Below are 23,881 nucleotides of genomic sequence, written 5' to 3' on the forward strand. Positions count from 1 at the left end.
GTAACCCATCCGAACTGCCATCTTGATGTGGGCAGGTCTCCCCGACCTGTTAGCCGAGAAAAAGTCGAAGAAGCTGTGGGTTACAGACTTTCAGAGTATTACAGACTTTCCTCTAAAATTCATAATACTGCATAATTAATACAACTGTGTTAAAATTTACAAGCGACAATTGATATTGCTGTATATTATATTTGGGACTTAGTTTGATTCCCTGGCATTTTGCAATGCTCACCTCCCTGTAGCATTTTATAATTCTTCACTTAAACAATCAATATTAGTTTTTAAAATTAATCTGCACTATCAGTAAAAGAATTAATTGTGTTTATAATTGTATATGCTAATCCTATGATGATGGAAACGTGCTAAAATTAAAACATTCTTTAAATCTAAAATATTTATGTTCATTTATCAGCTTAGTGTTGCATGGCAAATTGTATGGTAGGCCTATTACTTATATGTACAATTTGATTTGAATTTTTCAAACTATGTAATAATAATTATTAATTGGTTCATAAATTATGGTTTTATTGTGTGTGCAATAATTTTTGGAGAAATTTTGGGTCCTTAAAATATTCTGCATGCCTTTTGATAAGTTGAATTGTACCACATTACTTCTTGCTGCCTTCAGACAGCTACACTTGGTCTACCTTATTGTGAGCAAATAAACCAAGAAGGCAAATTTCCTGACTTTTCTTGACTTTTTCTGAATACTAAAGAAAATCTCTGACTATCCAGGTTTTTGTAGAAACCCTGTGTATAAGGTCCAAGGTACAAATATACTGTATTTTCACAGAGTGACCAGCATGCCAGTCTATCCAGGGGAGATCACAAAATCAGATATTTCCATATGGTAAAAACCAGGATGCCAGTTTAAGTGAAACTATATATCCCTCTCTAGAAGCACATTAAAAAAAAAAATACGAATTTTTATTCTAAAACAGTAAAACTGTCAGCATTACATCAAAAACTATGATTATATGTTTAATTTCTTCATTTTGTCTTCTTTCTAACAATGTAAAATACTCTCAGATATCTGAAAGTGCTTTTTTTGTGTGTATTTTATTATTTGATTTGAAAACACAAAAATAAACATTAAATTTAAGAAACGTGCTGTAAATTATCACAGTTTATGCCAATTAACACCTGCTTTATGTGAAATTTGAAAGGAAGGTATTTTAGTTAGATCTGATTGATTTTATATTTTAGTTGCAGTTTGACTCCCATGCCGGTAATCCCAGGTTGTCTGGCCTGCTGGTCTCCTCTGTTTATATGTGGCATGCTGGTCATTCTGTGAAAATACAGTATATCAGAGATAAATGTTTTCATTTGATATCACCATCAAGCATGTTATCTGCATTGAAAATGTTTGATTTTTAAACTATATTGTAAGAAATTGATCTTAGATACAAAGATATTTGAAACAGGCTATCTGTAGAACAATCAATTCATGTTTCTTAATGTTTTCTGAGATAAAAAAAAAACACTTCTTTGCATTGTGTATGTATATATACTGTATCAAATTTTTAATTTTACTTACATGTATCCATCCTAGGGTAATTAAATCATGTTTATCCTGGTACGTAAACAATTCTTCCTCACTACCAGTTGTACAAGAATCAGCACTTCCAGTTTGTTTTGGAATCAACAGATGTGTAACAGTGAATTTACTATAAGACTGGAAAATTTTAAAAATTTAATTAAAATTCAATATTGGTAAATTTAAATTTAAGATTAAATATCATTTCCTTATTTTTTAGAATAAAAAAAATTTTAAATTTTGTTGTTGATGTATTTTTAATCAGTTTGTACAAATAAAACTAAGAGATTATCTAAAACTGATGATTATTTTTATCATCTTATTTGAATTGATTTTTAAATATATTTGTGTTTATCTAAGTCATATTCAAAAATTTTCTATTCATGGCATTATGCTTACATCATGGCTTTTGGTTTAATAACAAGATGAAAACAGAAGATTCATAAACTAAATGAAAGGTCGTGAAAAAACCAAATACTGATTGCAGAAAGTTACATGGAAAAAATCTTGCTGGGAATAGGTGGCAACATCTCGTCATTTTTGAATAAGGCATGGCAGTATCTAAGTTATTGCAAAAGCAAAAGGAGAATTTGTTATACTAACCCTGGGAAACAACCACTTAAAAGTTGGTTAAGATACTACACTGAAAGTTGTTCTGTATACTTTATGGTAATTGTTATAAATAAGAAGTCACATCATCTTACCATTTATCAAAATACTTCTTATGATCAAAATGACAATATTCAGTTGTGTTTAAAAACCAACCACTCTTTGAAACTTATCTACTACAACGATAGCCTCATAAGATGGACAAAGTTATATTTCACCAAGATAAATAAAGTTTCATCACATACATTCAATTTGGTTGAATCATATCCCAAAAAGATGAGAAATAAAATTGGAATTAAGTATGTGGACAGGCAAAATCTCACATTTGACTACCTTAACAAAAATTTTTCTCTGCAAATATGTGCAAGGTAGCTGGCTTAAGGAAAAAATCAAATGAAATTTAAAACAAGATTGCTCACAAATGTAATCAAATAAGTATTTCAAAATTGAAAATAGTGACGCACAATGATAATCAAATTCTAGGAAACAGATTGAATGCACAGAACTACACAACCTCTTTACAATTCAATAAATAGTCCATTGTGTCCTAACTTTTACAGCATAATGACATAAGCAGATTCTATGACAGAAAAATAAGTTTTTATGTAATTTATATATTTCATATAATTAAATTCAATCATTAAATTCAGAAATAAAAATTTTAATCTAGTTCAAATAAAGTTATAAAGTTAATTTTAAAAATATAATGTATTTTTAAAATTAACTTTATAATTCTCTCTCGAAAAACATTTGAAAAACCTGTAAAATACTAAAAAATTAAAAACAACTTTTTAAATGTTTTTAGTGTTGAAGTATGTATTGTAGAAAATCAAACTGAAGTAAAAACATGTCATGATGAGAATGTAACTTTGTGTTAAATAAGAATGTTTAGAGTTTAATTTTTATATTTAGTTACATACTAATTTTAAAGTTTTGTGGAAAAAAAACTGAATTTATTTTTAAGTTTATAAATATGTAATTTAGAAATTGTCAATATGTAAAATGATGTCTAAAATTATGTCAACAACAAACAAAACAATAAAATTAACTTTACATTATATTTAATACATTGCTTATAAAAATTTTGTTGATTCTTCTTTCTAAAAATGTTTTTGATAATAGTTAATATGGAAGTTCTAAATATATTATGATCCAAAATACACCTAAAAAGTTAAAAGAAGATTAATCCAATTTTAAGTGGTCTGATTGTAAAAGTGGGTTCACAGTAAGGAAAATGTTTCCTGTACACACTTTGAACATCTTACATTATTGAAATATTGTCAAAATAAAAAATTATTATATACAGAATGTATTTGTAATTAAAGTTAATAACATTTCTCAAATTTTTGAACTGTGTTTGATTTCTTAACATTCTGTTGAAAACTGAGAAACTTTATAAGATCATAATTACAGGTTAAAAAAAATTAACATTTAATCTTCTTTTAATGATTATGAATCTATCAAAGTTGTAAAAATTTGAGAAACTATAAAGGCAATTTTAAACAAATAAATGTAAAATCAACAAATAATTTTAATAGAACAATAACTGATCTAAGAAATAAAGAATTATCTAAAACAGTTCTTCCTAAAGTAACTGATATGACAGCCCAAGAATAATTTTTGCAATACAACAAGACCAGTACTATATTTTTGCCTATATTACTACATTATTGTATTCAAATGACAGATGTTCACATAATAATATTTTCTTGTGTGTATATACACACTAAAGCAATACAAAATAATTACCATTATTATACATCTTTTATAAGCATTATATTATTTCAGACAATGTTTTCTTTCCTGGAAACTTTCTGCAAACAAGCAGCCCATTTCCAGCTTCTGGACCACTACTCTGAACAACACCGATATAATAAATATAAATTATGGTATTCGTGAAACCGTGCCAGTAGTTGTTTTAGTAATTCGGACACAAATCATTCATTATATTCATTCCAACACTTGGCAGATTTCAACTAAATAAATAAATAAATATTAAAGATGAAATTTGCCAAGTGTCTGAATGAATACAATGAATGATTTGTGTCACGAATTACTAAATATAAATTATTCTATATTTCATAAAAACAGAAATTAATTTTGAACACTTACTAATTTTCCAGCTAATATTCCACATGTTTCAATATTACAGATGGTATTTTGTTCAGCTAAATGGAGAAACTGATCCATAAGATTACGAGGTACTATTACTGTTCTTAATCCAGAAATGTTTTGAGATTCTGGAACTGGACTAAGCAGAGACCTAGGTTTAGTACTACGATCTACTGCAGGTGTTGTTACAGTTAACAATCTAAAGAAAAATAAATTATATCAATATTGCTAGCATAAAATCTAAAGTTTACGCACGAAGAAGCTTAAATTACTTCAACTACTTCATAAATTGTAATGCATCTTATTTTAATTCAATGTCAAGCAAGTTAATAATTGTTAGTTATCATAAAAATCAAAATTATTAATATATAGTAAACAAATTGCATATATTTAACTTATTCAAATAATAATGATCATACAAATAATTTTGGGTCAGTTTAAAGCCTTTATCCTTTATTAAGATTCCAACCAGATACAGATGGTTCCCAACACAAAGATACAAACAATTCTTTATTAAAAACCGACAATATGATATTAAAAAAATATATACACTATACATTTGATGCCAGCCTTTTCTTTGAGGATTCAACGTCAATGACACAGTATTAAAAATTTTTTTAGATGTCACTTGGGTCATTATCTGTTGTATTTATACACATTTGCATATCCCTGGTAGAAATTTGGAAATTCATTGCCATTTACATATTTACATGAATTATTTGTATGGTCATTATTATTTAAATAAGTAAATTAATCCTTGGGACTTTATAATTCACGCATATATTTAAATTTCATTAAAAACGTATTTGAATATTATCTTACAGATAATTTATAACAATAGATAGCATTTTATTCATGTTTTCAAATTAAAATGAGTCATCTGTAATGGATGATATAATTATGGTCTATTATTTATATATTTAATGTTATCAATATTATTCAAATATTGAAAATTTTGAAGACATAAATTCTTAATGAATTATTAATAAATTTTCAAATTTTTTCTTCACTAAAATTTTTTTTATTCCTGTCAAATGATAAGAATTACATCTACTTTTTTAGAACTTGCTTTTTATATAAAACATATATGAGCAGTTTAACTACTGTTTGTTTAAGGAAACTGGGTCCATGTGGTAAATTTATATCTGTCTTAGAAGTTTTAAATAAGAATTTACACACAAAATCAAAATATATAAGAGTTTGACAAACAATTTCATATTACAGAAAGATTTATTGCAGAGGTACCCTTTGAGCCCTCTGCCATTCATCTTATATTTAAATGATCTACTGGATGTATTCATTGAGTTGAATCATAATACAGTAGAGAGTCGTTAATTCGAATCAATTGGGGACTGGGGTTGTTCAGATTAGTGATTTGTTCGGATAACCGATTATGTACGAAAAAATATATTAACCTGTCCGATGTTCAAATTTTTCTCCGTTGCGTGTCGCTTCGTGTTGAATTTTCGTCAATTTTAAGCCTAACGAAAATTTTTATAATAATAATCGAGGCTATCGTATTGTTAAAAATTATTTCTTTATTTTGTACAAACAAAATAAATATATTGAAGAATATAAAAACATGAAAATTATACTTTAGAAGTAAATCTAGTATCAAAAACGTTCGATTCAGCCCGACACAGTCCGACTGAAAATCGTTCGGATAACCGGCAATTCGGAATTACCGGGGTTCGGATTAATGACTCTTTACTGTAGTTCTGTTTTAATAGATAATAATATTCATTATTTACAGTTTGTTGATTATATTATGATTTTAGCACATATATATATATATATATATATATTTTAATATGCAATGGAAATTGAATTTATTGTTTCAACATACTGAATTAACTGGATTTAAAATAAATTTGAATAAAACTAAAATTGCAATATTTGCTAATGGCAAGAGGTTAAGGAAGAAAGATAAATTCCATGTAAGAAATGTTTCAATGCAGATTGTGAAACAAATTACATACATGGAGATTAAGTAAAAAATTCTAGTTAGGTTAAATGAGGTATAAGAATAGTTTGCTCTAAAAAAACCCCTTATTTGAATCTACATACATAATTAAGTAATACGTTAATTGAATCAATGTTGCATATGGAGTACTGTTATGGAGCAAACTGCAATTTAAAAGTTTAAAACTTTTGCACATATTATAAAAAGTTATTTGGTCAGGATTGATCTGTACCATATAATGTGATGAATCTGAAATTAATTTTTGTGACTTTCAAGTAAAAACATTAAAATTTACTCTGAAATTTATTAATAAGGTTTTGGTCAATCTATTATCATTGGAAAATAATTCTTACATAATTTTAAAAGGAATTAAAAAATAGGAAAAATAACTGGTATAATGAGTTAAATAAAATAATAAATTTAGAAGGCTATTCTTTGAAGGTTTTTGAAACGTAGTATAGATGTGAACATTATAATGATGTTGATTATTTCCAAGATTATCTTTATAGAGATGAGGCTAAAAAATTAACTCAAAATTTCACTCTTGGTACTCTCAACTATTAATTATTATAAATAGTTGGAGGATTGTTAATAAGAATGTTAATTTTAATTTGAAGACATGTTTCGTGCAAGTTCATCTAAATAAATTTTTTCTATCATGGAATAATGTTAGTATTTCCTTTACAAAACCAGATTTATGTTTGTTTTGTAAATTGGAAAAAATTTAATCTCACATTAGTTTTTTGATTGTAAAAGTTTACTAGACCTAATGGAAGATTTCAAAACTTTTTGTCTAATAACTCTTTGGAAAATTGTTGTTTGATTACTGTTTAATAATGACTGTTTTGATGTATGTAACTTAATGGTATAATAAAATGGACTACTATTAGTAAATATATTTTTAACTCCTGCTATTTGATAGTAATAATAGCAGTGAAAGCATGCTAATGTTATATTATTAATAATATTTATAAATTATGAAATGCAGTTAAAAGAAATTTGCCATATTGCATTCTTAATATAACTTAAATAAGTAAAATTTCAAATTAAGATAGTCATATGTGTCTGTTAATAAGAAAAAAAAGTCATATTTTATAAAATTACATATTTATCTTGTTTTTTTTTAAATGCTACACATTCTTTTTCCAGTTGTCATCATTTAATATCAACTTCAAAAGTATATCAATTACTATTACCTCTGAAATCATTTATTTTATGTTTTCAACTTACTTTTTTTACATTTAAAAAGAAATTATTTTGTTTCTGTTCCATTTGCTCTGAAAAGTCATCTATGTCATCTTTAGATTTTATATTCATGTACAGTAGAGCGTTGTTTATCCGAAAGCCAGTTAACTGAAACGTCGGTTAACCGAAAGCTTTCCAGTCGGACTGTGTCGAGCCGAATCGAACATTTTTGATACTAGATTAACTTCTAAAGTATAATTTTTTTGTTTTTATATTTTTCAATATATTTATTTTGTTTGTACAAAATAAAGAAATAATTTTTAACGATACAATAGCCTCGATTATTATTATAAAAATTTTTGTTAGGCTTAAAATCGACGAAATTTCAACATGAAGCAACACTCAATAGAGAAAAATTTCAACATCGGATAGGTTAATATATTTTTTCGTATATAATCGGTTATATGAACAACCCCAGTCCCCAATTGATTTGGATAAACGACACTCTACTGTCATTGATAAATATCTGTTAATTTGAAAATGACTATCATTTTCTGTCTGTAGAAATTTATTAAAATAAAAATAGTACTTATTTTATGTTAAATCATTTGAATAAGAATGATTCATTATCTAGTAAACTGCTTGGATCATTAAATAAGTAGGCAACAAACACAGTTCAACAACATAATATAAGGAAAAGATTTTCATATTAATGTTATGTAATTATTACATGCATGAATCATTAAATGGAATAGTTCAATCTATGTTTTTTTTTGCACTGACATCATATAACTATTTTTATGAAAATTAATACAAATTTCTTTAATGATTTTATCACATCATCATATAATTGATTCTATATAAGTTACATTATTTTAAAAATGAAAGTTTTCCATCATAATAATAATTTTGTAATGTTTGTTTCTTATGTTACATTTCCATTCTTTTAATCACTTAAATTATTTTATTCATGTTAATTATTATTTTATTTCATTCTTTAAGTCACTTTTTAAATAATATTTATATTATATCAGAGTCCCTAGCTCATATAGATTACAATTAAAATTTTATGTGTAATTTTAAATTTATTAAATTAATTTTATCTTAATTTGTAATAGAATGAAAAGAATGATTCTATTAAGATAATGCAAGTAAGTAATCAATACAGTTAAGGAATAAATCTAGTTAAATTAAAACATTATTTAGCTCGAATATCAGGCATAAATGCAAAGAAATTACTTCGCATACATTCAAAATAAATGCATTTTTTCCTATTTGAATCTTTAATTTGAATTTATATATTTAAAGTCTATATATATGTCTCAATATTTGCAATTGAGACATTAATTACTTGATGTCTATAAATAATACATTCAGTACAGTTATTTGAGATTCTGAAGGAGGCAATTTAGTAATTAGATTAATTAGTTAAACTACAGTAGAGGGTTGTTAATCCGAACCCCGGTAATCTGAATCGCCGGTAATCGGAACGATTTTCAGTCGGACTGTGTCGTGCTGAATCGAACGTTTTTGATACTAGATTTACTTCTAAAGTATAATTTTCATGTTTTTATATTCTTCAATATATTTATTTTGTTTGTACAAAATAAAGAAATAATTTTTAACAATACAATATCCTCGATTATTATTATAAAAATTTTCGTTAGGCTTAAAATCGATGAAAATTCAACGCAAAGCGACATGCGACAAAGAAAAATTTCAACATCGGATAGGTTAATATATTTTTTCGTACATAATCGGTAATCCGAACAAATCACTAATCTGAACAACCCCAGTCCCCAATTGATTCCAATTTTCGACTCTCTACTGTAATACGCAATTAATATAGAAGTGGAAAAACCCAACTTCCTTTTTCTCACCCACTTGCGATAGTCAGATAGATAAAATCAATCAAATATCTGTCTAAGTCAACAGTCACTATGATGTTTGCACTTATGTGTCAAGACAGTCAATTATTAATGATAAGAAACTGTCAAACAGATGGAATTATGAGGTAAGGCGAGCCACAATAATGGCTAGAAAATAGCCATAATTCGTCGAGCATTTCTTGACAGGTCCTATCAGCCAACCCAGACACAACTCAAACTTGGAACACATTAAATCAAATTCACCTGAGACCATTCTCATGTGGAACATGTATAAAAAGGGGTCACTCCCGACAATCAGTGCACGGACACCAACAGCGGACATCAACAGTAGACACGAGTCCTGCCATAATAGAAGCGGACACCGACAGCGGACATATTTCGAGGAACCATAAATGGCATTCCACCCACCAACGAAAGTTGTCTCCTTCCGACACCCTAGCCTAGATCACCGACCGTCCAGCAGACGTCGCATAGAAGAATCAAGGAGTTATGAAGTGTCATCATGAGGTATTAACTTTGAACAGTTTATGAAAACTCTCTCTCTCGGTCAATTAGCCTATAAGGATGTAGATATAAGGCTTTAATGTCTATCTGATACAGTCATATAGACTGAACAGAAATAATAACGGCACATAGGAATAGGCCTGGACATTGTTACCTATGAAAGGTATTCCAACCAGTAGTGTAGTAGCTTATTGTATCCAGCGCTGGATTAAGCCTCTAGCAGGCCCTAGACAAAATTTAAATTGGGGCTCCATTTAAATAAGTTGCTTCTAAACAAATCTTATATAATGTGACATTAGCGTAGCTAGCATGGGTGACACCCGGTGCGGATATCGTGGTGTCACCCGAAGTCACACCGTAGTGTCACCCTTTTTAACTCTTTTATAAAACACTATTCAATTGTAATATCCTCGCACTCGAGCAACTTGAACGCTATATCGAATATGCGATGTTGCGACGTATAAGTTTAGATTTAAAAAACAAATCATAACCATATATCAGGATTATTCCTAGATGGTGCAAGAGATCTCGTAGCGTACAGTACATTACTTCTGACACACGGGTTGCTGTTGACTTTTTTTTTTCTAGGTAATGGCTAGTCGGGCGGAGCTTAGCAGGAATTCTTAAATACAGCCTTTTCTGTCCTATCGAATTTCTTGAATAATTTTAACTCGTTTTGAAACAGAAACTTCTGCACTGAAGCCAGGCCCCTCCGAATTACGGGCCTTAGACATTTGTCTACTTTGCCTATTCGATAATCCGGCCCTGATTGTATCATATGCTTTATGTTTATTAAATTTTTGTTCTTTGTTGACCTGTCACCCTATCTTATTTCAAAGAACAGATCCTATCGACTTATCCACCCCTCCCCATCCATAGCCCTCCTAGCCATCCAGTGACATGAAGACCGGATTTTATCAATTCGGGTGCCACACAAGAGACTAGTCTCACCGACTGACCTGCAGATTGAATCTCACAGTTAAATGCTTTAACATTTCACACAAAACAATATAAAATAAAAAAATTATTTTTGAAAAATTAAAAGTTAATTTTTAAAAATAATTCACATTATTTTTTACTAAAAATATTAAAAATTTATCTGCCAGTTAAAACTTCAAGTTTTTTCCCTCCAAAATTTTCAAAATAATAAAAACTTATTACTTTTAATTAAAGAATATTGATTAAATTGCATTAAAACTGATTTTTGAAATTTCAAGCTACTTTAAAACAACATTTTAATTTCAGTTATGTAAATACTATTAGACATTTTGGTGATGCAATTTGAATATATTCTGAAAATGAAGTGTTTGTCTCCTTGTTTATAAATTCAAGTTTAAATTATGAATTTAATCCTGTTTTTCAAATAATTTTTGATTTTATTCAATAAACAATTTCAAAACATTTAAAAAGAAAGCTTTTTTTATATTGTTTTATGATAACTAAATATAGACATCCCTTGCTTGATGTCAGTAATCCATTTCTGAAAATCATGTGTTCTGCAAGGAAACATTAGTAAAAGTCTATTTCCAATTATTTTAATTGGAAAAAGTTCTAATATTTTTCTAAATTCTAATATTTTCATGTCACCCCAAAACAATTTTCAAACTTGTAACAAACATAATACAAAGCCTATGTACAAATGACAAGCTATCATATTCACATTTAAAAGTGCTTAAAATATTGCTTTCTAAATAATTACTGCACCTTTAACAATGGGATTTTAAAAACACACCAACATTTCAACCCAGTAATTGATCAGCATTCCACTTTTGACTTTCAATATCTGAGGATGACCTATTCACCAGGTTAAAAATGTTAGCATTCTTTTAAAATCTCATTGTTAAATATGTTGTAATTAGTCCAGTAAGTTATTACAGTCACTAGTATATCATTTTCAATACTGCTTTCTGATCAACAAACAGTTAATATGGTTAACTCTTATTTCATTCTGATGACATCATTCTGGTGCAGGGACATACTCCCTTTTGTTCTCAGATACAGGTGGATGTTGATCCATATGGAGTAGAGGAACAATATTTTTGTACCAACAAATTGTCTCCTCTCCCAACATATGTTTATTTTACACCACACTACAAAAATTAAAATTAGAAACACGTATCATACACACAAATAGGGTAGATGTACCAGTTTTGGCCAGTGTAGTACCAGTTCTGGCCAGAAAACAAATTTAACTTAAAAATATAATCACAAATGAAACAAACTTTTATTGTTAACTGTGTGAATAGTTAACAATAAAAGTTTGTTTTGTTGGACAGATTTGAATATGTGGTGATTATATTTTTAAGTTAAATTCGTTTTCTGACCAGAACTGGTACACTGGCCAAAACTGGTACATCTACCCTATCTCATATTTTGTATATCCACTCATAATCTGAAAATTAAAAAACTTTTCTTACCCATAGTCATTGGCCAACCCCCAAATATTTATACAGATAGCCCAATGCAGATACAATTGATTTAATTCATTTTTACAGTACTGTACTTTAACTTCCAAACCAGGTTAAAAGTGTCAATAACAAAGCTGCACTTTCTTGTTTGTATTTCTATTTATGAAATTTTTATTTTATGTTATTTGATAAATTTTATAAGCAAACCAATCCATTGTTGTTTAATTATAATAATAATAATTGTTTTTTGAATAATTGTAATGTCCTACACACATACACAGAAGCTTTTTTTCCCATTAAATATGAAAGTTACATCTCTTATGATACTTTTCATTTATGGGATTGATGTTATATTTCTTATTATTGAAATATAAATAAAAACTTTAGAGTAGATATTATAAACACCAGAAACAATAAAGTTTTTTAATTTGTGTTTGAAAACAAAAAATATTTGTTTTACTATATATATACAATTTTCTCATTTCCTATATCAGATAAGTAAGTGTTTTATATCATTTTGTTTCTTACAATGAATTCTATTTATGTTTCTCTGATTTATTTTATCCACTGCCATAAAAGTAAAACTTCCAATTCATGCTATCATGGTATCATGTTTAATTCAGAAACTATGCTCAATGTAAACAAAATTTTGTTAAATGAAGTAATTGTATTCCAGCTAAAATCTACTAATTTTTTTTCAAATTATTGCTAGAGATTTACTTTTATACAAACCAATATTAAAAAAGCGAAAATGAAACAATATTAAATAACAATTCTCAATTATCTGAACAAAGTCTCGATTATTGACTGTCTAGATGGGATTTCTAATTATGCAATTACATCCACTTTATCTCTAATCCAATACTGTACAATAGAATATTAAAAACAAACCAGCAAGTTGGTTAGAACTTCAAACTATGTTATAGAAGTATCATTGGATAATGATTGCTAATCCAGTAGCAACCAGTAGAGTATTTAATTATTTGAAATAAATAATAAGAACTAATTAATTAATTAATAATAACAGAAAAATTTTCAATATAAATAATAACAATTTTTAAAATTATTTCTATTATATATTAATACAGTAGAGCATCGATTATCCGACTCAATTGGAAACTGGGGTTGGTCGGATAACTGAAAGTCGATAACGAAAAGTATGAAAAAATACATTATTAGTATAGTGTATTAGACCTGGTTTAAATACTAGCCTCCCTTTCAGGGTCGAGCCAGTGCTGCCAGCTAAAACATGCAAAAATTTAACAAAAATAATATTAAATTAGCCAAGACATAACCAAATATTGTAGCGCCACATCACTAGCGGACATTTGAATTTGCCGACTAGAACGCGGTCGGTTAACCGATAAGTCGGTTAATCGGGGTCGGATAATCGATGCTCTACTGTACAATGATAATAAGTGAAATAAAATTAACAACACACAAATAGGAGCAATTTTGTTATAACAGCAGGTAAAAGCAATTACAACGGCTTATGGCATTCTAAGGTGTATTTGCCAAAGCCACTGATCATTTCCTGCAAATTAAGTGTTAACAAATAAGAAATATAATAAAACCTCATATGTTAATTAACATTCCCAGAAAATATTATCTATAAACTATGATTATTAAAAACTCGTGTTTAATCTGCATCTAACGTTAATTCTTCACAAAATACAATATTTTTTATATATTGAAAAACATTACTTACTCTTTTCCATCTCCAACTTTACTGGAGTCTAAATAACTAAATGTAGGAGAAATTAGTGTTGAATTATCATCTATGGTGGTGAATGTATTTGTTGGATAACCTTTTAGAGAAGATTCTGTTCTTAAATCAGAAAATTCGGTAGGTGACACTACCAGATCATAAGTGCTAGTATTATTTAAAAGAGGTCGATCCCAATCAGTAAGTTTTGGTTCATTTTGTTTTTCTAAAGCTGATTTCCTAGCTTCTTCATTCCTTCGTTTCTCTTCTTCTAAAAGTAACCGTTCTCTCTCTCTTTCTTCTTCCTCCTCCTCTTTCTTCTACAGAACATAACAAACCAATTTTTAATCCATAAGTTAATGATACAACTCTTAAAACTATAAAGTTTACAAAAAGATATAACATATATAACTAATAGATAAGTTCTTATTGAATTAAACATTTTATCAAATTTTTAAAGAATATTTTAAACTCTGACCTGTTTAAGCTTATTTTGTATAATTTTAACTTTGAGAATGCTTGTATTTATTTTTGTATCACTACAATAGCTACATTGCCTATATTATCCAAGTAATTTATAGTGTGCATGTGTGCCTATGTGCCTAAGAAAAGCTAATACATTTCTAATAAACAAATTTAACAGTAAATTATACATTAAGGCTATTTAATTGTAACAAAAACAATTAGTTTATTTGTCAAATATATGAACTATCATAATAAAATAAATAAACAATCACCTTTTCTTTAAGCCATTCTTCATATTCTCGAGAATATTTTTCTAATAATTTTGATTTTAATTTTTCGGCAATAGTAAATATTTCCTTTAATTTCTGTTCTTAGGGGAAAAATACATAAATCATAAATTATAAAAAGTTTAGAAATATAAATTTCTATGCGCTTTTATTATCATTTACAACTAAATTATAAATTTAAAAAATAATAGCTTAAAAATTTTAATACATTAAACATATAAATGCCTAAATCATTTGAATAATTTATAAAATTATATACACAATAAAGAGGAAAAATTCTTAATGTTTTAATTTCCAATTTAGAAATAAAATTATTCAACTTAGTCGAATAATAAATTAAAAGTTAAAAGTTTATAATAGCATTTGAAATAATAAAGAACTTTTTAATTTTATTAACAATCCATGTGAAATTGGGAATTGTAAAGAAAATTAAATATGAAATTATTTAAATTATTTAGATTATTCATAAATTCATAACCTTTCTTGATTTTCATTATTAAACGTAATTAAAATTTTAAAAAAAATAATTGTTTTTATATAATGGCGCCATAAAAGATGAACTGTACATGTGAGATTATCAATTAATCATCATTACAAAGTAGCTAATATATTACAGATATTAATTTAATATGTAAATACTGTGAACTAAAAATTACTAAATGCATTTGATTTATTTGTAAGATAATTAATGTCAACACAGAGATTTTTAATTCAAATTATTGTATAATGTATAATGAGCATTTTTCATTAATGTATAATGAGCATTTTTAATTCAAATTATTGTAACCAATTATCTGGAATTCAGTAACTGATTTATTTGAGAAAGCAGAAAATTGTTTTCATTAACATTATGTTTGTTATGTTAATAAAAACTTTCGTTTAACCAAGAAGTATATTATTTAATTAAAATTCAGTTTATTGACTTTTTGTAACATGCAAAATTTTAGATTAAAAAAAAAAGGAAGAAGACAATCACATGTTTATGGGATTGAAAAATAACAGACTATAAATTTTACAAAAAATTTAAAGACTTATGAAGTTTTTGAGAATAAAATGCTGAGGATACTAAAATTATGAAAGCAATACATTAAGATATTTTAAATTCCTTTAAAAAGAGATTGTCTTAATTTGTTTCTTAAAATTAGAATTGTTAGTTTTAATAAACAAAAGGCACTTATAAAAAAAAAAGTACATTTTAATCATACTATAACTGTAAGAAAATTATTTACTCTTCCTTATCATAATTTTCTCATTTACAACCTTCTTTTAATTCACATTTTGTTTTCTAACTTCACTTTCAACCTTCAAATTTTATGAATCTTAATTCACAAGTTGATCATAAAAATAAATTTGGACTTTGTTTATTATTATGTAATATTTCAATTGTACAACAGTACAGTCTAAATCTAATATATAAATTAAGCCTAAAAATAACTTACATACCTGATGTAAAAAGGTTTTTATGCCAATTGAAATTAATGTCATTGTAAACTTATGTATATGTTAAATTTTTATTACTAATATTAGGTTCTTTTTATCTTGAGATTTTAAAAAAATTTTTATATTTAATTATTTGTATCATTGATGGACAACCAATAAACCTTTTCTACACATAAAACTGATCAAATATAAATCTAACACTGTAATATGTATGAACCCACCTACATATAATATTGTATTAATCTGAAAAATCTAATTGGGAAATTTTATGATATCAAAAATTTTATTTTAAATTATTTCCATAAATTAATAATCTTAAATTGTTATAGTTCTAATTATTGTAACTGTTTATATTAATTAAATATAAATAAATTTATAAAATACTCTTGAACTACTATACAATAAGCTAAAATCAAGATCATTCACTTAATGTGCAGATAAACTGAATAATGTCAACTGTCTCATTCAAGAAAAGAAATTAATTATAACTAGATACTGTTCATTTCAACAACTATAATTTAAAATATTTTAATATAATATGAATGGTTGATGTTAAATAAATTGCTTAACAAGTGATATTTTTTACAATATTATAATTTCAAATTTTTAAAATTCCTCTTGTTTTACATTTTGATATTCCAACAATGTGCATAATAAAACCAACAGAATAAAACTTTAAATCTTATCCTTCAAAATTTTATTATTTTTGTGTATAAAGATTATTTCAAATTTGTGTATTATCTTTGAATTTGAAATACCCTAATTTCTGATATATACTTTTATTTATAAAAAAACAAAAAATAATAATTTATTCCTGCTATTATTTTTATTAATAGATATTTGTCAGGATTAAGAAATATATATTAAATCAGCTTTATATCTTACAAATTTGCTGTTTTCAATGTTTTCATAATTATTTGATAAAGAATAAAAGCAAACCAAATGTTCATATCACAAAAGTATTTAAATGAAGACAAAAACAATTTCAATTAACATAAATATAAAATTAAAATTTTCATTGTGTTTTACAAAGAAGAAAATGTATTCTCACTATATAACTTTAAATAATGTTGTAAACTTTGTAATTGCATTTCACCATCTCATTTTAGGTTAAGAAGTATGAAAAAATCTAATTGACTTTTCTGTAGAATAATATAATTGTTACTAATAGAAATTATTTTTATAAAAAAACAATTCTATTAAAATATTTTATTAAACACAAAATTCTATTTCTTAAACATATACATAATGAATTTTTGATGATGAAAACAAATCTGTAAGTCACTCGTAATAGAAAATAAATTCAATCACCAAAGAAATTTAAAATATAATTCCTAATTCATTGTTTGATAAGAATAAGAAAAAAGTTTATATATTCTATTGTTTTCATTGAATATTGCATTAGACAAATACAATTAGAATAGATCACAGTTGTTTCAATAAAAGTCTTAAGACAATATTACAGTATATTTCATAAGTCAATCAGAAAATGAAAGCATTGAAGCTAAGAAAAAGCAAGTATTAATAAAAGATCTTGAGTGAAGTTTTTGGTCATGGACAATTCATCACAGGTGAGATAAATACTCTTGACTTACTCATCCATAATTCAAAACATTATTTTATTTATATCAGAATAATATAACATTTTTTCTGCAAGGATTTATTTATGATTAGGTGTAAAATATATATGATACTGTAACATTACTCAGATAATAGATGATAAAACTTCTTATTAATAATAATTAAAACAAATAAAAATAGAAAAATCTTTGTGTAAATATTCATTATAGTAGTTAAAAACCATTTTTAAAAATATTACGAATTAACAATAGATAGTAACATCTTCAAATATTATTTCTCAAAAATTAATAATTATTATTTATAATAACTATTATATAAAATATAAACAATAAAGCACTGACCTGTTTTGTGTTTGCTTTGTCAATAGTTCCTACATTTTGATATTCTGGATGTTTAGGCAATTTTTCTACAAACAATCTATATAATTGAACATTTATAAGTAATTAAATATAAATTGAGTAGCTAAAGTTTTCATTTAAACAATGCAAAATAGAAAATTTAAATTTTCATATGTAATTTATAAAAATACATTCTTATTATAAGAAAGATAAACTAAAAAAAAAATTATATAATTTCATTGAATATATTTCAAATAGTCTAAACTTCCTGTAATTCCTAGCAAGATTTTGATTTGGATCGTAAGATTTAACAGTAATTTTATGGCAATGACAATGCATTTTTATTACACTCAAACCTGTTTTTGTGCGGTCTATTTTTGTGCGATTTGTTTTGTGTGATTTTTTGTGCGCAATATATGAATTTCAATCAAATTGGTATACTACACAAAAATAATTGCACAAAACCACATTGCACGTATAAAAAAATCGCACAAAAAAGACCGCACAAAAACAGGTTTGAGTGTATATAAACATATGTACTTAAAAAAAAGATAATTAAACTTACGTTATATATTTTGAATATAAAATATATGCATTTTCAAAATTTCCTTCTTCCAAGTACACTTTTGCCATTCGAATCATTTCCGTTCCCGACCTAAAATAGCGCCTTGGAGGAATATTTGGATCGACTTCTACAGCACTGCCTATGGCAGTAAGAGATCGTACTCTAATTTCTGGATTCGTTACAGCATCTTTATGGTCCCTAACTGAAGGCATTTTTTTTTTTTTTAATTTTCAAAAGACTATAAAAAAAATATATTTTAACATTAATATATTTACACAATATACAAAAGCAAATAAAAAAATATTTTTACTTCATTACTGTTTTTAAACCTAATTTGTTACAATAAAAATTTAAAACTTAAATTTGTCTTTTTCTTAAACAATTTTTATTTTCTGACATTTAATACATAAAGTACATTAATTAAGAGGTAACATTCTGAAAAGCAAGAAAAATATCTTTTCTTGACAAACACAAAAATGAAACACAACAAAGACAATTAAACATTACAGAAGTATCCAAATTTTATAACAAATATGACAAAAAAGTGAAAAGGTAAATAAAGAGAAATAATATTATAACAACTCATATAAAAATTAAAAATAATTAAACTTTGTATAATTTTTTAATGTAATGTATTTTTATAAAGCAGCCCCCCAACTTTAGGATTAATGCAATGCTAAAAATCTAGCAATGAGTTGCTTAACTTTCCCAGCAACATTTAAAATTTTGATGGCGCCATCTATTATGATATTTTAAATTTTATTTAAAAACTTTTTATATTTTTAATTATTATAAAATGGCAAAAAGCTTAATTTTGAGGGTAAGGATAAGTTTTATAAAAAAAAAAGTTGTGAATGCTAGTAACAATTAAATTGTTATTAAGTCCAACTCTACTTGAGATATGACACACAATCCCACATTATCTCCCCAACCCATCAACCTTTAACCATCAAAATTTAATAGAATCAATTTCCCTAATACACAAACCTACTTGGAATAAAAACAAGAGTTTTAAGCTTCAAAGAGGGTGAACAAAATCATGTCACCCACACCAACATCCGTACATACATACAAAAACAAACCTCCAAATTTTTTGCATTTCTCTTTGTTTCAAGATCCTGAGTCCAAAAATGTAAAAATCATGGGGAGATCATTGTTTGATCAATTGCCATATTTTTCCTGTTTTTTATAACAGAACCAAGAAAGTAAAAATGTGTATGAAAGTCAAGCAATAGAGTTGCATGTTAGGAAGGAAGATTCAATTTCTAGCAAAGTAAAAACAAAATGATAAAATCTGTATTAATGCAGGGAAGTTTTAATCTTTTAACAGCAAATATTTAACAAAGTACAGAACATTATTTAAACAGTCAAACCAAAAATTAAATAAAAAAAAGGAAATAAAAATTTGTTTTCAGAAATGATTTTTGTTTAAGCCACATGATCTTACCAAAATTATCAGACTACTTTTGGGCTATGTTAATAATTATTAATTAATCTGACTAAAGCTAGGTGATTAAGCAATCATCTAATATTAATTTTAATAATAATAAATTAATTTAATTTAGAAACTTCTAGGAGAAAAGAATTAGCCCAGAGCAGGACTCAAACCCGCAACTCCCATTTACAGTACAAATGTGTTATTAGTTAAGTTGGCAGGACCTCAGTTTGTTCTTTGCTTCCAGAATTATTAATTTAGACATATAACCATACTCCACATCTGCATGGTAAGCAGGAATTGTGGGTTTGAGTCCCACACTGAGCCAATTCTTTTCTCCTAGAAGTTTCTAAATTAAATTAATTTATTATTATTAAAATTAATGAGATAATGGCTTAACTGCCTACTTCTAGTCAAATTAATTAATAATTAACATAGCCCGAAAGTAGCCCAATAATTAATGTATGTATAAAAGTGTGTAAAAATAATGTATAAAAGTGCAAATTTAACAGACAAAAAAAATGAGTTGAAGATATCAATGTATAATACACAAAAGGACAAGTTGTCTGAAAGTCAAGAACAGCCTGTATGTCACGTTAACGTAGTTTTATATATTTTTATTTCATATATTTATATCAATGTATCGTTTATATATTTCAATTTAAACTATGTTGAAATTGAACCACTTTTGTATTTATAGATTTTTCACTTCTCATTTAACAATAAATATTTTATTTTTATAATATTTTCATATAAATTTCCATTCTCTTCATCACATTGTATTTCACCATAACCAATGCATACTGCAATACTTACTATTGTAATAATTACAATACTGTGTACATCATTTAACTAAGCACTGCTATTTTCAAAATGAATTTCACAAATAAAATCACATTTACTTTATATTATATAAATAAAATTCTATCAAGTGATAATTATGTGAGGTTGGCACCATCACAACACTAAAGAATTTCTGATTATCTAACTTGCACAAATTTTTTTGTGCACTTCAGAGTTAAATGAAAAAAAAAGCTGTTTAGAAAAAGATCTGTCATGCCAAATAGAACTATAGAATTGCAAAAATAAAAATATGTATAATCATGTTGAAAAAACTAATTTTATCAAATATATAGGTGAGAATAAACTTTCCTGGAAAGTTTGGTCATTTTTCAGATAACTCTCTCTAAACATTCAAATGACAGTTCAAGGATCCATCAAAGGTGAAGGCGAGGTGAAGGGACTGTCTACCAACGAGAACTACAAGTAGTGTTCATCAAGTGGAGGATTTTTGGAAAATTTAAGTCAAATGAAATGAAAAAGACCAGAGAATATCCACAGCAAAAAGAGTTGCATCTAATAGGGACTGTCGCTGGCCTGGCAGTCTCTATTAGATGCCAACCCGTAGCTACCTCCACCAGCACACAACCACGCATGTCAGGCGAGACTGACTTTGTCAAAATGACATTCGATCCCGTTGAATTTCATATGCTCTGTTCAGAAGTATTGCTAAGCTAGTCGGCCTGAGGAAGAACTGCAAGATAGTTTGAAAACATTTGTCACCCACTGTATATTTTATACGTGTTACGCACCGACAACAGGTTTAAAGAAGTTTACTCCAGTGCTGGAGTTGGAGTCAGTTTTGTATCCGAGTAGAAGTGTAACAACAATAATAATAATACTGTATTATTACTGTTGTAATAATAATTTTTGGAGAAGATCAAAGGAAACGATGTTGCCAAAACTTGGCAATGGTTAATATTTGAGAATCTAATCCAAGTACCCATGATGAGGTGATCAGAATCAATGCAATACAAACCAGAATTGAAAAATTGTTCTTGAAATTTTGAGAATAATTTTGTGAAAAAGTATACTGTGAATAACCTTTCAAAGAGAAGTTTTAGCTAAATACCCTAAAAGCATAAAAAATTTAATTCCATGTTTTGGAAAAATTTGTTTAAATCTGATGGTTAAACATAAAAATACTGTGATAAAAAACAATAAAAATTTTAACAAAAACACTGTAAAAAATCTGGAGGTATTACTGCTTGTGTAATATCTTTATTTGTGCAAAAAATTTTACACCTTTGTATCCATTGAAGAGGAATGGAAAATGTTCAAAATGCATTTGGGAGTGAGTAATAAAAAGAAAAACAATCTAGAAGTTTTTCTTCCTTTCATACTACAAGTGTAATGAGTCCTGATTAGAAAAAAGGACCAAATAGACAAAGATTATTTTAAAACAAATTAAGGAGAGAACTTACTTCACGAAAAGAAAATTATTTAATTATAATTTTGTAATTATATTAATCTATATAAATTAATGTCATAGTATAGTCTTGTAATGAGACACTTCTATCTATTGAATAACAGAGGGCTAAATAACAGTGAAGCATTGAAGGAATTTAATATTGTAATAGACCAAGAAACTTTCTGCTTACAAGTTAGATCTATCTGCCAAGACATTAACACTTGTCTATATCAAGAGAGCAACTACTAATAAGAGCACTTGGAATCTTGTGCTGAAAGATTAGTCCAAAGGCTGATATACCAAAGAAAGAAAGAAGAATGCAAATTAACAAATAAAAAACATTTCATAACATTCAAAACATTTTGAGAATAGGTAAATATTTCTAATACTTATAAAAAATTTACAGTTAACTTGTTAAAATTATTTTATTTCATAAATCTTCACCTTTACAGAGAGATTAAATAGTTTATCAACCTAAATATTTTCAGATCTCGGATTCATTTTTAACAAAGGTAAATCAAACTTAACAAGAATAAACAAGAACAAAATGTTAAAATGATTTGAATATTAGCATTAAATATAATATGTTAATTAACTCAAAAAGCACCTTAATTTAGTAACAAAAACAAATTTAATAACTAAACTAACATTTTCAATCTTATTTAAAGATCAGGTTCTTATGATACAACAGAAAACTTCAAAAATACAAAAGATCAAACATATGTATTGTTAACTGCAAATGCTTCTGATGATTTTTAAATAATAGTCTAACATATATAAAAAAATGCAATCATCACTTTAAACAAAATGGAATAATTGTTTCATTGGTGGAAAGTGCAGACATCAATAATAATGTGATCAGATATATTTTACTTAAAATTATAGGTGTATTTCAAAGATGGACCTCCATGCTTTAGAGAATGTCTCAGCATCTCTGTACTTCATTGCACTGATCTGAATAGAAGGTTTGTAAATTTTAAGTTTCTCCACATATTTCAAATTGGTCTAGTTCCTAATTGGGTGTATTGGACTTGCTTTGTTAAAAAGTACTTTTACATCATTTTTGGTTGTAAATGTCACTAATGCTACTGTTAGCAGGCCCTTCTGGCTAGAATAATGGTGCTCTTTGATATGCATGTTAAGAGATTGAGCTGTTGCTCTGATGTTAACCCATTTCTTGTTGAATCTGTTCCACAGTGAGGACAGAATACACCCATGATGAATTTTATCTGTTAATAGAGTCTTTGTCATTTCACAATGAAGAGAATACAGTTGAGTTTTTCCTGTAGGGGATGCTAAGTTAGTTTGTTCTCGCCATTTGTTTGTAAATCTTTGAAAGATGTTTGTTACATCTGACAACTTTGATGGTTTTAGATTCATCCTTTTTAGATGTGTAACCAAATTGATATTTATGGACAAGGTGTGAAGAATACACATGTTTTGCTATGTGTGCAATGTAGTTTAGTTTGATATATCTGTCAATGATGATGTAGAGTAGGTGAAAATTATAAATGATTAAAGCTGTTTTCTGTTCTATCATAAGAACCTGATGATGATCTTTAAATAGGATTGAAAATGTTAGTTCAGTTATTAGATTTGTTTTTTGT

At 26.7% G+C, this 23,881-nt stretch overlaps 1 protein-coding gene across 1 annotated transcript in view; it reads right to left on the minus strand.

Moving 5' to 3' along the window:
- LOC136983398 (STAM-binding protein) overlaps positions 1-23,881 on the minus strand; it is a 61,536-nt gene that overhangs the window by 20,867 nt on the left and 16,788 nt on the right. The window contains exons 2-7 of the mRNA XM_067280111.1: positions 18,589-18,826; positions 18,027-18,102; positions 14,650-14,742; positions 13,916-14,232; positions 4,259-4,457; positions 1,538-1,675 (exon numbers count right to left, since the gene is read on the minus strand). Of these exons, the coding sequence (XP_067136212.1) occupies positions 1,538-1,675; positions 4,259-4,457; positions 13,916-14,232; positions 14,650-14,742; positions 18,027-18,102; positions 18,589-18,800 (1,035 nt within the window). The 5' untranslated portion in view covers positions 18,801-18,826. The remainder of the gene's footprint in view (positions 1-1,537; positions 1,676-4,258; positions 4,458-13,915; positions 14,233-14,649; positions 14,743-18,026; positions 18,103-18,588; positions 18,827-23,881) is intronic.

This window comes from Centruroides vittatus, unplaced genomic scaffold (assembly GCF_030686945.1).
Source record: "Centruroides vittatus isolate TY-2023 unplaced genomic scaffold, ASM3068694v2 contig_882, whole genome shotgun sequence".
NCBI lineage: Eukaryota > Metazoa > Arthropoda > Arachnida > Scorpiones > Buthidae > Centruroides > Centruroides vittatus.